This window comes from Erigeron canadensis, chromosome 5, assembly GCF_010389155.1.
Source record: "Erigeron canadensis isolate Cc75 chromosome 5, C_canadensis_v1, whole genome shotgun sequence".
Taxonomy (NCBI): Eukaryota; Viridiplantae; Streptophyta; class Magnoliopsida; order Asterales; family Asteraceae; genus Erigeron; species Erigeron canadensis.
This window is the reverse complement of record NC_057765.1, coordinates 31,925,217-31,941,670: the sequence shown is the minus strand read 5'-3', so window position 1 is coordinate 31,941,670 and position 16,454 is coordinate 31,925,217. Positions and strand designations below refer to the sequence as shown.

At 34.1% G+C, this 16,454-nt stretch overlaps 2 protein-coding genes across 2 annotated transcripts; one reads left to right on the top strand and one right to left on the bottom strand.

The window, feature by feature from the left end:
• The first annotated feature begins 5,871 nt into the window (after positions 1-5,871).
• Positions 5,872-10,775, top strand: LOC122601589 (PKS-NRPS hybrid synthetase cheA-like). Its single transcript, XM_043774339.1, has 7 exons — positions 5,872-5,955; positions 7,552-7,620; positions 7,778-8,269; positions 8,352-8,913; positions 9,016-9,441; positions 9,523-10,212; positions 10,294-10,775. The coding sequence occupies exons 1-7, from the start codon at positions 5,872-5,874 to the stop codon at positions 10,773-10,775; spliced, it is 2,805 nt and encodes a 934-aa protein (XP_043630274.1).
• A 488-nt stretch (positions 10,776-11,263) lies between these two features.
• Positions 11,264-14,252, bottom strand: LOC122601588 (dynamin-related protein 4C-like). Its single transcript, XM_043774338.1, has 2 exons — positions 13,661-14,252; positions 11,264-12,693 (listed from the first exon to the last, which is right to left on the bottom strand). The coding sequence occupies exons 1-2, from the start codon at positions 14,250-14,252 to the stop codon at positions 11,264-11,266; spliced, it is 2,022 nt and encodes a 673-aa protein (XP_043630273.1).
• Positions 14,253-16,454: the final 2,202 nt, after the last annotated feature.

Below are 16,454 nucleotides of genomic sequence, written 5' to 3'. Positions count from 1 at the left end.
ACCGATATGGTTCAAGAGGCCTGGTAGCGTCGCCGGGTTGAGGAGATACGTACTTCTCCTCCGGATCAGAATAATAATCTACATGCCGACCACCACCGACATTGTCTTGCGAGAATAGAGCGTGGTCAAGTGTGGCTTTGAAAGTGGAAGAGGCAGCGGTAAGCTGATAAGTAATGTGGTTCAGCCAACCAATTTTCTGTTGAATATATACAACATATTGAGCTTCGGCAGTGTTTCGAGCCCGAACAGGAGATTGAATTCGGTTGATTTTGGCTTGGTAAGTCGCCTTCTCGTCGGATACACTCTGAATGATAGTGTTCACTTTAGATCGGTGTCTGTCGTCGTTGATTATGTGGGCTTGCATCCCTATCTTGATTTCCCTTAGGTCCATTATGTGTGTTGTATGAGAAAGAAAAGAATGAAAGAGAAAAATGGAGGAAAAGAAAAAGAACAGCAAGTGAGGTTCAAAAGAAAGAAGAAGAGAAAAAGAATGTTGAATGTGGGCCACTATTTTTATTTTATGTGTAACGTTCGAATATCAAACTGGTACCACAATCGGCACTGTGCTCCCCGTTTTGCTCCCACCTTACCGATACCGGTTGGATGGGGCGGTGTTCAAACCGGTACCAGTCCGGTACCTATTCCCTCCCCACCGCACTCCGTCCGCCCTTAATGGATTTTTTAAATTATGAGAAAATAAAACTTTTGTTAACTCAAATTGTCAATTTTTTCAGTTATAGTCTCTAAGTGAAGAAATTACAATTTTTATACCTCAAGTTGCCTATTCTTTCAAATTTGTATCGCACAGGCTCCGTTTATTTTTTTCGTCAACACTCTCACGTAAGGAACACGTAAGGGGTATTTTAGTCTTTTTACTCAAACAAATAAAAACACACAAACAACACAATTTTACATCAAGTTAAATTATTTGAAAAAAAATACACATGTTGATTGATGATGACAAATTTGATAGTAACATTTATAAATGTATTTCGGTTTTTTAATCTAATTTTGAGCTGAATCTAGCCATGAAAAGTATTAAACGACAAGTAAAAGTTTATGATATTATTAGTATTATATACTCTCTAATATTTATTTCTTTTAGCTATACGTTAAAGATTTGAAACTAAATTAAATTCTTAATATAATTATGAGTGAACACTCGGTTGAATCAAGTTGACTAATCACATGTTTTTTTCATTTAAAAAAAAAAAAAAATTTAAAAAGAAGAAAAAAAATTACTACTAATTAAAATTATATAACGTTTTATAATTAATTTGAAAATATGGCTAGCTAATATTATAGTCCAACTCACCATTCACATATACTCAAAACTATATTTTTGTTTTAGTTGAGAAAATAGCCGATTAAAAATAAAAATACACATTTTGAACGACTTTATGCTATAGTAAATTACTAGCTAGCTTATTTAACTTGGGTGATATCCGGATAGAACAAAGATACATATTTATATAGTAAATTACTAGCTATATTATTAAATTAAGCAATGTAATTTAATCTTACTAGCACGTTACCCGCGCAATGCGGCGGTGGTCGTGACAATGCCGTTGTAGTGGGGGGCCGAGTGTTGGTGGTGGAGACGGCGTCGAGTGGTGTGGATAATTGATGTAAATGGTTAATGAAAATATATTAAACAATAAATGATTGGTAGTGTAAATTAATCATTAATGTTATGAGGTAGTGTATGTGAAAATATTTTAAGAGGTGCTAAGTGAAAATATTACATATTTTCAACTCTTCTATATATAAAAAGGACTATTTCTTTTATAATATAGTATAGATAATGATGTCATAATTTATTTAGTTGGAAAGGAAATAATTTTTAAATTTTTATTGAAGTTGTCATATTAAATATATATTGATAAAATAATGATGCAATTACATTTTTGTTTATCTAATATAGACATTCTATGTTTACATCCATTTTTTTTTAACTTTTTCTTTAAAATAAAGTTCAATACCTTTTCTGTATTTTGACAAATTTCTTAATTGAATCAATATGAACATCTCTTCTGTATATATAGAACGATTCATTTCAAGTTGTATGATTTTTTTTTATTGTATGTAATTCACTGGGAATCAGTGAGAAATAAAATAACTCAGTACAATGTACGGGTGTCACCTAGTTCTTAACATAATTATGAGTAAACAGATAAGGTGTCAAAATGGCTCCGTCGGTTGAATCAAGTTGACTAATCAAATTTTTTTTTCATAAAAGAAGATTACTTTTTTTTTATAAAAAAGAAAAAATATTACTCCCTCCGTCCCATTACAAGTGTCTTAGTTTGAATATTCAAAGTTTTTATTTATCAACTTTGAGTTTAATTATATTTGTTTGTGTTACATAATGGTTGATGAAAGTTATATGTTTTGATTGAGTTTAGATATATTTTCATTTGGTATAAATTTCATCAAATATTATATAACACAAAAAAATATGCATAAGGTCAAAGTTAACGAATTAAGACTTTGAATATTCAAAATGTGACACTTCTAGTGGGACGGGGAGAATACTAATTAAAATTATTATAGTATAAGTGTATAACAAAACTCAAAAAGTATACCAAAATATTAATGAAACAATATGTTTTAAAATCTACTAGCACCACAAAATAAGATATACTTGAACAAAAAATTTTTCGATGTAAATCACCATTCGTCATGTATGAGCCATGGGTGAGGATTCCCTCAACTTAGTAGTAACTTGAAGGGTAAAGTTAAAAAGATCATGACCTTTAAATTAAAATCAAAGGTCAAGATTTAATATTCATATTTTAATTTTAACACTTGATTTTGAATTAAGGGTCAAGATTTTCTCAATTTTATCCCTCAAGTTATCCAGTTGGGATAACTCGAGGGGATCGGCCATTGCCCATTGGGTTTCATTCATTCATCCATATAGCTACCAATTTTTATTTATTTTTCATTTTTTTTAAAGCTGACACAATTTAATTTTTATTACTTTTATAAGTCAAATATCTAACAGCTTTTTGTCAGACTTTTGTTAGGTTTTTTCCTAACATTAAAAGTAATAAAAACAATATTTTCTTATCTTATTAGATTTCTTATCATCTATAACTATTTGTTTAAATTTTTTTTTGCAATTTTGAAACTATAAAATACAATCAGAAAGATAACTTCAAAAATTTCAACACTAAGTTCATTACAGTCAAATTTTTGAAAACATAATTTTGTTTCAACAGTATGTTCATTCCAGTCAAACTTTTGAAAACATAAATTTGTTTAAAAAGAGAGTTGATTGAATTGTAATTTTGGAACAATAATACAGTTAGCAAATAAACATTAAATACATGATTTAACCAACAAATACTATAAATACTGAATTAAAACTATCATTTTCACTAAACAAACTACAGTAATAACAATAAAAATTAACAGTATTTACAATACAAGTGCTGTAGAAGCAATTTCTGAGAGGCTTTTATTGTCCGTCGCAATACAATTCTAGAGGCTGGTCGTGATGAAGAGAAGGCTTCATCAAAGTCGTGATGACGTCAGCACGAAGTCGCTAGTTCGTGTGAAGAAGCTTAAAGCCCACGAACGAGATTGAAGTCCAGCCCGTTTAGCAGCCTATATATAGAACACCTAGGTCTAGGGTTTCGATTAACGATTTGAGTTGCAACAGATTTTGTTCATAGTGCACGGGGTAGAGATCTATACCCCGTGTCGGTCAGATGTATACTGATTTGGTGTAATATCCATATGATTAATGATATTCACGAGTTTTACATCTGTTTTTATCTATTATTCTTCATGTAATTCGTGATTATATGTTCATAACTTTACAGAAACTTCAAAGACAAATCTAAGTGAATTCTGCACACTTAGATGTTGTTAGATCATGATTTAATCGGTCCAAACCGCACTTTCAATTGGTATCAGAGCGGCGGAAGCGATTTTGCTTTCAATTGTGATCTTTATTGAAGATTTTCTGTTGAATTCGTGTTCAGTTCGTGAAGATGAAGAAGTTCGTGCAGCTTCGTGCTTACGTCAGCACGAAGAGGATTTAGCCTCGTGCTTACGTCAGCATGAAGTGGCTAGTATTCGCATGATATTTCCTTTGACTTCGTGCTTACATCAGCACGAAGTGGATCAAGTTCACGAGGACGTCACCACGAGTTCATGGACAAGATATCACGAATTCTGATTAAGTTCGTGTATACGTCATCACGAAGAGGACTTTCCTTCGTGCTGACGTCACCACGAAGATAATCACATTTTTATGATCAAGTTCGTGTATACGTCATCACGAAGAGGACTTTCCCTCGTGTTGACATAACACGAAGATAATCACATAATTCATATCAAGTTCGTGCTTACGTCATGCCTTAGTATTCCTTACTTCGCGTTGACGTCATGTTGAAGATGATATGTCGATCTAAAGCAAGTTCGCGCTTATGCCATCACGTAGAGGTTTATCCTACGTGCTTGCATTAACACGAAGATGTCTACTTCCTTGTTTGAAGATAACAAGAAACAGATCGAGTAAAGAGGTTCTAAGTTGTGTGGAGACATATCCTATGAAGCACACAAGACAGGGTAGTAGAAAAACCAAAAAAAAAACAAAAAAATTTCGGTCCATGGTCTTAAAATGGTATGATTCATGGAGATTTGAAGTTTGGTAGCGTTCGAAAAGTTTTCGGTCCGTTTTTGTGCGTTTTCGGCACGTTTTGGATGAAAATTTTCGACAATTATCAAAAATTTCCCATGGCCTTATTAATAAAAATTTACATGAATATCAACATTTCATGTAAATGTGTTTTCCCATGAAAATTTGGAGGGAAAACGGGTATACCCTGTTTGGCGAAGATCTTTAAATGTCGTGAGCTCTAAGCATTTTGAAGAACCTCAAGAATGAGAGATACCGTAACCTATTATAGGCTGATTTTCAGAGTATTTGCAGAGAAAAGGGGGGAATAAAAATTTCAAGGTTGTTCTTCGGTGGAATAAAAATTTCAAGGTTGTTCTTCGATGAGATTTCTTCAGTTTTCTCAACAAAACTCTGCAGGTTGTAGAATTTACGCAGAAATAAGGGGGAATATAACGATTCTTTTGAATTTCTCAGAATAATTCTGCAATTACTCTAGTTATATTAGCAGCAAGGGTGTTACTCAAAGTGTTACTCAGTTTAGAGTTATTCTGTTCAGCTTAACAAATTGATAGTGTCATTTTTAAAATGCTTGAGTATTGAAGATCATAGTGTTTTCAGTTTTGATTGACACTGTTTAACAAATGATCTTCTATATAGCAGTTATGGAAGCTTTTGTCGAAATATTGGAGCAATGAAGTTGATCACTTGTGGTTGAAGTACATGCAGATTGTACCTTAGTGAGATCTCAGATAGAAAAGACTCTGGGTGATTGATAAAATTGAAGATACGAGACATAGTTAAAACTTTGTTGAAGTATTGAAATGATGAAGCTGGTTATTTGTTGTTTGAGTATTTGAAGATTGAACCTATCTATATTCCATGATGTAAGGATAGTAATCAGGCGATATATAAGTTTCACTGCGAGATTAAGATCTTTATGTGATTGGCGGTTTATATAACTGAAGGGGAGATCCGATAAGAAAGACTTCAGGTGATTAGTAGAGTTGTGGAGATACAAAACTGAGTTTGATGCTGCTATATTTGAGACAGGGTCTATGGTATTAGATTTTGTGATGCAGGTTGTAGAGTTTCTTATCTTTGTGATAGCTGGTTGATTTGATGCTGATTGTTGGAAATTCAACTTCTCTATTGTATGCCGATTAGGCAAGCGACGATCCTAAGTGGAAGGTGGCAATGCTTAATTCGGAGGTGGTTACCAGTTGAGGGGGAGAACTACAATGAGATGTGTTAGGTTGATTGGTTGTCATAGAGGGACAGAGACTTTGCAGTTTGAAGATCAGGATGCGATGTCAGAAGATCAAGTTTCAACAAGAACACTTGATATCATCAATTAAGGGAGAGCCAGTGGATTCAGGTTTTTCGGTAGCTATTGATTATCGGAGTTTATCTAGAATTGATTGCAACGGAAAAGGAGGAGTCTGTAGAAGCAATTTCTGAGAGGCTTTTATTGTCCGTCGCAATACAATTCTAGAGGCTGGTCATGATGAAGAGAAGGCTTCATCAAAGTCGTGATGATGTCATCATCACTTCGTGTGAAGGAGCTTAAAGCCCACGAACGAGATTGAAGTCCAGCCCGTTTAGCAGCCTATATATAGAACACCTAGGTCTAGGGTTTCGATTAACGATTTGAGTTGCAACAGATTTCGTTCATAGTGCACGGGGTAGAGATCTATACCCCATGTCGGTCAGATGTATACTGATTTGGTGTAATATCCATATGATTAATGATATTCACGAGTTTTACATCTGTTCTTATCTCTTATTCTTCATGTAATTCGTGATTATATGTTCATAACTTTACAGAAACTTCAAAGACAAATCTAAGTGGATTCCGCACACTTAGATGTTGTTAGATCGTGATTTAATCGGTCCAAACCGCACTTTCAAGTGCAGGTTAATTTCTTTCCATATTCACTTTGCACACATTAGATGTACATACACTTACACACGAACACATATACAAACGTAAATCTTTCAGGCAAAAAATTCCGGCAAGCATCTATTTTCCGACGACATAAAACTTGATCTTTAAATACATATCTGTATACATATTGTCATATGTGCATCTATACTTACTGAAAACGATCGCCACTATCCGCCACCTCCAGCCACCTCTCGTGACAAAATCCGGCCGCCTTTTTAGATCTGAAAAACGAAGCAATCAACCACCACCACTTTCACCCACCTCCGTCCACGACCACCGACAACACATGCCACCCCCAAAAACCGACGACCAACAATTCCGGCCACCACCCCCACTTCTGGCCAGATCTGAAAAAGAAGCCATTAAATCCGTAACCCCCACTTCCAGGCAGATCTGAAAAACAGCCATCAAATCCGTAACCCCAAGTTCCGGCCAGATATGAATATGTAGACAAAAAGAGTGACGGATCTAAATTGTAACCGCCACCAATCGCCACTTTACGAATGTAAACCGCACTACCATTCGTAAATATATAAGTATACAAAAAGAGCGGCTGGATATGAGAATGGAGAAAAAAAGAGGGTGAGAATTTTTTTGGGGGGTGAGAGAGGGCGGTGGTTGGCGGCCGGTTGGAAGAGGGAGAGAAAAAGGTGGAGGTTTTTTGGGGGGAGAGGATGGAGAGAAAAAGAAGGTCGATCTATATTATTTTTTGGGAGTGGGAAGTGTTTTTTTTTTTTTTTTATGGATATAAGTAATTATATAGGGGAGGGTCTTTTTTAAGAGAATTTTTAATAAAACTGATTTTTATAAATTGTAGGACTATATTGTCGTTGGATATTTTTATACACATATTTTATTTAGTTATGTTTAATCAATTTAACATTATTTATTTTTCTTATTAATATGATAATAATAATTGTAGGACTATATTTTGAATTTTTAAATATTTTTAATTTTTTATCTGTCTAAATAGGTGTTGCAAAATTATCCAATGGAAGACAATAAATTTTTTATGACTACACCAGAATTTTTCACTAACGAGGTATATTATGTAATTATTGAGTTTTTATTATTAAATGCATTTCTTATCTTTATATTCATATGTTTTTATTGCATTTTTATTATTTAGAGTACTTGATTTATATATCTTAAATTTCATATTATTTCGATAAAGTCTAGAACGATAAAATTTATTTTAGGTGTTTAGCTCTCAAGAAGAATTGATGAATTGGGTAAAGAACCTGGCATACTATGTTGGTGTTGTCATTGTCACCAAAAGATCGAACAGTTATCTTAGTGGTTTCGTGTATAAAGTTGTACTGATGTATGATCATGGCGGCAAATATAAACAGAAGGGTTCAATTAGAGCTCCCTGCACAAGAAAAACTGACTGTCCATTCGAATTAGAAGCGAAATATTCAAATGAATATAATTATTGGACGTTAGCAGTCATATGTGATGAACATAACCATCGCCCTTTACGAAGTATGGAGGGTCATCCATATGTACAACGGTTAACTCAAGATGAGTTTAGTTTAGTTGAAGAATTGAGAGCGATGAATATGCCCCCACGTGATATTTTATCAATCGTTAGGGAGAGGAATCTAAGTAATGTGTCTATAATTAGTACGATCTACAACGCACGCACTAAACTTCGCATGGCCGAGCAAGTAGGCAATTCTCCAATGCAGGTTCTCATGGCTATTTTTTTTTATTATTTTTATTTTTAGAAATCTTGTCATTTTATTATAAACATTCAAATGTACAATGCAGGTTCTCATGGCTCTTTTGCATTCTAATAATTATGTTTACGAATTTTCTAAAACTGCTTCGAACGAGCTAGAAAATCTATTCTTTGTGCATCAAACATCATTCAGTATTTGGCGTGCATTTCCACATGTGTTGATTATCGATGCCACGTACAAGACCAACTATTACAATTTTCCTTTTGTGGAGATTGTTGGTGTAACGTCGACCAACAAGACATTTTTGATAGCTTTTGCATTTATACAAAATGAAAGGACAACTAACTATACATGGGTCTTAAATTGTCTCAAGTTGACTTTAGATTGTTGCATGCACCCACGTGTTATAGTTACCGACAGAGAGTTGGCTCTAGTAAATGCATGCAAAGAGATTTTCCCAGATGCAGCTCAATTACTTTGTAGAATTCACATCAGTCGTAATATTTTCGACCACTGTAGGCAAACTATCAAGTCAACACGTGATTGGAGCAACTTTAATGAATTATGGAGTAAACTAGAGAAGTCTACAACCATGGATTCTTACACGAAAAATTACAGTCAACTTCAGTTATATTTGACAAAATATCCACGTATGTTTTCTATATTCGCCTTTAACATTTTTTTTTAATCTCCCAACGTATATTTTTTTTTTTCTTTTTATATTTCTCATACAACTTTACGTTACCATTTAGGTGTTCTTAAGTATTTGAATGAAACTTGGTTGGAAAAATACAAAGAAATGTTTGTGTCTGTGTGGATTGATCAACATCTCAATTTTGGAAACAACAACACCAATAGAGTAGAAAGTCAACATGCGGTCCTAAAGAAATATTTGAAATCTAAAAGATGCACTTTGCATGAACTTGTGGGCTGTATTAATCGTCTGGTTCAGTCTCAACATACGGCGATCAAAGCAAGCTTCGAAAAAAGCAGAATTATCCATTATCAGAAGCACAATCTACGATGTTTCAAAATGTTACATGGTTTTGTTTCCAATGAAGCTCTCAATATAATTCTTACGAATTATCATCAAGTAGACCCTTCAGATTGTGATTGCCGACTTCGCAACAGTTGTGGGTTACCATGTTCTTGTGAACTTTTGAAGTATATAAATTCAGGTAAGTATAATACGATAGATTTATTTTTATAACATTTCTTTAAAAGTTGTATATACAATACTTACTTATTTTTTAATGTAGGTCAATGTATTTCATTGGATTTGATTGACATCTTTTGGAGAAAGTTAGATTTTTCACCGGCAACATTTGTGGAAGATGATGATGTTAGTTGTGGGAGTGTACTGGAACATTTTAAAGAAAACTACAACAAGCAGTCCAAAGATGGAAGAAAGAGCTGGTTAAGAAAGTTGAAGAATATATTCAGTCCAAGTACAATCGACATTCGGGAACCGCGAGTTCAAAAAAATACCCGTGGACGACCAAAGAAATCGCAACAAAAAAAACGTGTCAAGTTTTCCTCAACAAGATATAGTTGTTCAACCATTCCCGATTATGTCAATTCGGGTAATGAGCCGGCCAGACACAACTGTTTAGAATTTGACCTAAATGAGGTCCCAACTGATAGATGTTTCGAATTTGACCTAAATGAGGTCCCAGCTGACAGCTGTTTCGAATTTGACGAAGGCCCACCCATGAGTGGTTCAAATTTAATGGATGATATTCCGGAAGTCTTTCATTCAAGCCAACCATTCTTTCAAGATCCTTTTATGAGCCAAAGTCAACACCAGAATGCATACTATCCGGATCCATATGTGTATACAACCGAAACCCACAATCCAAATCCATATATGTACCGCAATCCAAATCCATATATGTACCACAATCCAGATCCATATATGTATACACCCGAAACCCAAAATCTAGATCCAAGTATGAACGATAAAGATTATTTAATTGATCAAGGATTTGAAGATTTTCTTCCGTATATCACACAGGTTTAAAATGTACTAGGAGATGGAAACTGTGGATTTAGAGCAACGACTGTTTGCATTGGTCGTCATCAAGATGATTGGCGTCAAATTCGTATGGATTTATTGGATGAGTTATCTGTGCATAATGCAAGATACACTACAATTTTTAACAAAGAAGGCATACAATCACTTCAGTACATGCTGAATCACTTTGAAGAAGGATTTGCAGATCCACCATATTGGATGACTATGCCAGAGACTGGGTTACTCATTGCTTCAAGGTATAATGTGGTGGTTGTTTTTTTGAGCAAAGATGGGGAGACAACGTGCTTTCTGCTTTTTACTAGCCCACCAAGTTCACAACCACATGATATTTGTGTAATTGGACGAGTCAATCGTAATCATTTCATGAGACTGGTGTTACAAGGAGATTTTCCGGTACCTCCTACGCATCCACAATGGTCTAGTCACGCATTTGATCGGGCATGGGAAAATCCTTTTTTGGATAGACAAAATATGTAACACCAGATTAAATTCCTTAGACGTAATTCAGTAGGGGTGAGAACTTGTATTAATATTGATTAAGAAAATGATTAAAATATTTTATTATCTATGAGTATTATTTATATCTTCTACTATTATGTATCTTCTACTATTATCTATAATTATATAAGGTGCATGTTAATGATTTATTATATTTTTAGTGTTTCAATTGCAATAAAAAGTAAAATGTATTATATTATATATATAAAGAAAAAAGTAATAAAACAACATGATTATCAAAGTAAACTAAAAATAAAAAAGTAACAAGACATCATGATTAGTATATCATGGTTATTACATTTTTTTTATAGTAAAAGTAAAAAGGAGAAGAGAATAAAAAGAAAATAAAAACATCATGATACATTATTATTAAGATTTTAATTAAAATATTGGTGTCTATATTGAGAATAATTTGTGTGGATAGCCATTCCCAATTAAAAATGCATTATTCAATCTCTAGAACTTTATTAATCAGCTTTAACAAGAATGTCATCCATTACTTCTTCGATGATTTCTTTTGATTCCTGAAGCAAGCCAATGCTTCTTTGAAGCCTCTCCCTATTTTTCGCCACAGATGGTGTTTCACCCAACATCTTCTCTATACCGCCACCATGTACCATCACCTCATTCACAATTTCCGTCTCCATTTCCTTGGTCACCATTTTTTGAATTAGAAACCGAAGTTGAAGTGCTATGTAGTCCACCATTCGTTTGAGAACAATTTTCCAATAAGCCATCATCCTCATTTGCAAATTAAACGCTTCGTCCCTCTTGCTTTGTGGAACATCAAACAAATGCTTAACGTTAATCACCCCAAACTCTTCTATTTTGATATTCTCTGAGCGTTTGCACATAGCGTCTGAAAACTTCTCATAGTTGTTAGCCTTTAATTTGTTCCAGGTAACAATGAAATCAGGGTCACATGTGTAATCAGTAATCTTTTCCATCTCTATCATTTCAGCAACCCTTTTCATAAACTTGTTCTTCATTTTTGCCATCATATTTTGAGCTGCTTTTCTCATGGAGTGTTGGAGTTGAGGATAATTAGTACAATAATCAATCAAGATTTTAATACAAACCATCTCAAGATAACCCCATACTTTGTTTACAAAGCTTAGTGGCAAATCAGAGATGCTATTAACCTTTCGTTGGAGTAAGTAGAAAAACACATAATGAGGAAGGAAATGAGGCAATTGAATCCCATTAGCTTCCACCAAAACTTGCATCTCCTCAACTAGAAAACTTTCAGAAAGCTTGACACTCATGTTTAGTTCTTTTGCAAACGCATCTAGCATTTCAACCAACCGAGCATTGCAAGACATTTGTTTGTTATCTAAGTCTTCAAACTCACCTCGTAATAAAACTTTTTGTAGAGTTTCTTTCAAGGATCCAAGGATATGAACAAAAGCAGCCATTGCATCAGGAATGCTAGTAAGATTCTGTGGTAATGTATTTAGCTCCATAACCAACAAATTCAGCCTCTCGTTAATCTTCTTTACGATGCCCGGCAAACATTTGGATATGATCACCGACTGAACTTGAACAAGTCTACTTGCCAAAACAGGAATACCCACCATGGACTTGTCAATCTTGGATAGTAAAGAATGAGTTTCAAAAAGTTTGGCTTCTTGAATTCTTGCTTCATCATAGGTTTCATCATTAATCCGATTTCTGACACAAACATAGCCAAGGCCAATGTTGACCTCATTTGTGGTCACCTTTTCAAGTAAGCCATCAGGGGATCGGTCCGATTTGGTAACAACAGCTAGGGTCCTCTGCCCTGTGATGTCCACCCGCCTTGACATTCTAATAGATTCACATGTTGGGAAATCAACAGTCGCCGAAAGTACATTCAAAATGATACTCTCTTCTGGTTTTATGTGCTCCATTATGATATCTGTAACATTATAAATGAAATTTTCTTGATCATGCATAGATACTAGTTGGAAGTTACTGTACTTACAGTCGACACCTTGCAAATGAAAACTCATCTAGTGAAAAAGTGGATTTCATATATATCTACAAAATGGAAGAATTCATATGCAAAAAAACAGACTTACATGGTTGTAATCATTCTTTATGAACCTCAATGATATGAACATGCTATTTTAGTTAGGGGTGTAAAAAGAACCATCCGAAAGGGTTAGGATCATATGAGTCACCTTATTCAGGTTTAGGTGGGTTATTTGGGTTAAACCAAACCCAAATCTTTTGAGGTTTGGTATATGGGTTAAGCATAAAAAGATTTGGGTCACCCAAATAAGCCTTTGTATCATATTTAGTAAAACTACAACCTTTATAGTTGATAGTTTGGACTATTTAGCTGGGGACTGGTGGTTACCAAATGGTACATGGGATAGGGATTTCCATTCAATTATTTTTTTCTTTTAGTTTGTACTACTTGATTAAAAAATTGAATATGCACTTTTATATTGATAAAAATGGCTAGTTCATATAACCATATTCCATAACTTCGTATATTAAGACTAATATACAACTTTTCTGTTCCGATTTCCAAATCCAAACCAAATCAAACCACACTTGCCTATAACTTAGGATCCCATCACAAGTTATCTTCCTCACGGCACAATATAAAAGTGTTAAGAAAAATCACTAACAATCAAAAGCCAAACACTTCCCAAATTAATTTGCTTGATATTTATATGGGTTTTATTTGGATACCTAATACCCATCATGGAAAACTGAATAACCCGACCTAAATAACCCAAACCTGAATAAACCGACCAAATAACACCCCCTGACTCCCTCCATATATATATTTCATACAATATGAACCCTTTTTATAAGAAATAAAGGATTCATTCATGGTATGAAAGTATATTTAATTATAAGAAAAGAAGTACCTGAAATTTGTTCATAAATGTTTTCTGGTTGATCATGGACAGGAACCCGGGTAATTCCAGGCAAATCAATCATGGTGAGATCAGGAACACCGTTTTTCTTAACCACCAAAGTTAAAGGGACATTTGATATACCTTTAGAATTCCCTGCTATCTCCACCGTAGCTTCATCAATGGCTTCACAAATCTTGCTTTCCTCCATGATCTTAACCGACTTCTTTTGAAACTCCAGGAGAAACTCTGGCACAGGATCCGAATGATGTTGTAGTCTCATAATCAGGGGTACCCGTGTACAAATACCTTGTCCACGAGGCAAACTTATGCCAGCAAGTGACTCTAGAACGCTCGACTTGCCAGACGACTGGTCTCCTACAACAACGATAGTAGGAAGAGAAATACCCTCTTGGGTAACATTGAGACAACGTAGTCTGTCCACGGCATCAAGTATAGGACGTATCTTGTCGTTGTAAGATGAAACAAGAGGTGGAAACTTCTGACTTTGATTGGCAAAAGAGGAATGGATTAGTAGTGCACCACAGTCGGATTTGGTTGTGTCATTGTCTACTTGTAGGGTGACTTTGCGCTTCTTAACCATCGTTATTGGAATTGACGCTAGGTAGAAGCTATTGAAAATTAGATTGAAATGCGAGGGTTTATAGTAACTTCAGAATTAACTATGAATATATTAAATGGTTTCAATGTAAACCGTTTACCTTTCCATATGAAGTAGTTATAAACCGTTCTTGTTTCACTTACCTCTATAGACCGTTCTGCTTTCATTATAAACCGTTCTTTCATTTACCTCCGAGTTTCGGAAATGCTACTTCTACATTTTAGCCTATTTAATGAGACTTTTGGAATTTTCAATTGTAATGCCATGACAAGAGAAAATTTAAATTTCTTCCTCCGAATTCCTCTAAAATTTTTTAACCAATGGGTTCATTTGGTTTGCAATGGATTGTTCATTTCCTCATATTATGTTATATTGTTATCATAGGGTTTTGGGCGTGTTTGGAACCTTCAGAGCTGACTCAATAGTACTATGGGACTAGCCGATCGCTTTAGGCCCCTAAATTTCCAAGGCCACAAAATCTTGTATATTAAACTTAGTGTTTAATTGAATTTTGGATTAAGTATCATTATATAATTTGCATTGCAGTAACGCCTTTTTAATTTTTGCATCAACATCTGCATATTTTTTTATTACTTGTAGTTCAATAACAAAAGACGAGCTACTTTTTTTTTTTTTTTTACTTTAGTTTATATGGTAATGAAATAGACCCCAAAATTAATCTCATTTGAGGCCTCTAAAAACCTTAAGCCGCCACTGGGAACCTTTATTTGGTTTTATTTAGGTTACTTTGTAATATTTACATATATGATATGATACTTAGTCATATTAACTTGTAAATTATTTTTGTGGGTTAAAGCGTAACCGAGATTTTTTTATACAAAAAAAAATAATGCGTTTTTGAATAATTATTAATCAAATAATACTATGTAATGAAACATGAAAGTAATATTTGAATTTGATGTTCTTGTTTGACATTGTGACAATCAATCTAAAAGCTTCACATACAAAATCAATCAACAAGAAAAATTACTAGATAAACAGACCTTAAGATTGACTTAAAAATAGACTAAAGTATAACATTACGACACATCTATCAAATTTTAAATCCCAAAATTCCTTTTAGCACAATTTCTATCATACCCTTTATAATAATACAAATATCTAGGAAATTGAAGGTCGTGTTATCCAACACTCAAGTTAGGTAATAACCCAACCACATGATAATTTTTTTCAATGGAAGATGATATGTATTATCTTAATAAGGCCACAACAAATCCACGACATCATCCTTTATCTTTCTTACTGTCACATCAACTTTTCTCTCTCTCCTAAATCACATGTTCTTCACTCACTACCAACCCTACATCTTCCTCGTCTCTTCCTTAATTTAAAATTATACATTATATTAATAAAAAAGGACTCACACACTCAACCCTCTTGCTCGTCTACCGCCTTCGATGGATCGACACACCAATTGAGGACTCACTTGGACGAGCTCCCTGCGAATGGGGGACTGGTCGACGAAACCAACGAAGAGGCCAAGGACTAGCCGTTGGCTCCGGCCTAAATAGGTTAATAATTTTTCTAAAAGCATTAAAGCATAACAAATGCAATATACTCATTCTCTTTATTAATTTTAATCTATTGATTTTACAAAGTGATATGGTAAATAGATCCATTGGGTTAAAAAGTGATATGGTAAATAGATGCATTGGGTTAAAGGATGTAACATGCAACAAAATTATAAAGTTTGGCCTAATTTCAGTAAAACTTTTAGTTAAAAATATAAACCAGAATAATAAACAAAAACAACCCTATTAATAATTTAGTTGAATATGTAAGACCATCTTTAACGCAAACATTATTGTCGGCGTTTTGACACGAATGCGCCGAGCTTTCAGCGTATTGGGTTAAGGGATCCAGCGTATTCGTCGACGTATTCATGCGGTGTTGTGGCCACCGCGTTGGAGAGTCAGCGTATGGGATTTTATTCTTTTTTTTTGTTACTGGCGTATTGGAGATTTATTGGCGTAATGAAGAGTTAGCGAATTGGCTCTTGAAGATTTTCTTTGTTTCAAACATTTGCAGGTGCAGGCTGAATGAAGATGATGACCCAATAATTGATATTTCATCTTTTTAACATTAAATTTTATTTTCAACCCCAAACTATTACATGTTATAAGAAATTGTCATATTATTTTTAAAAAGTTTTGGTTTAAACCC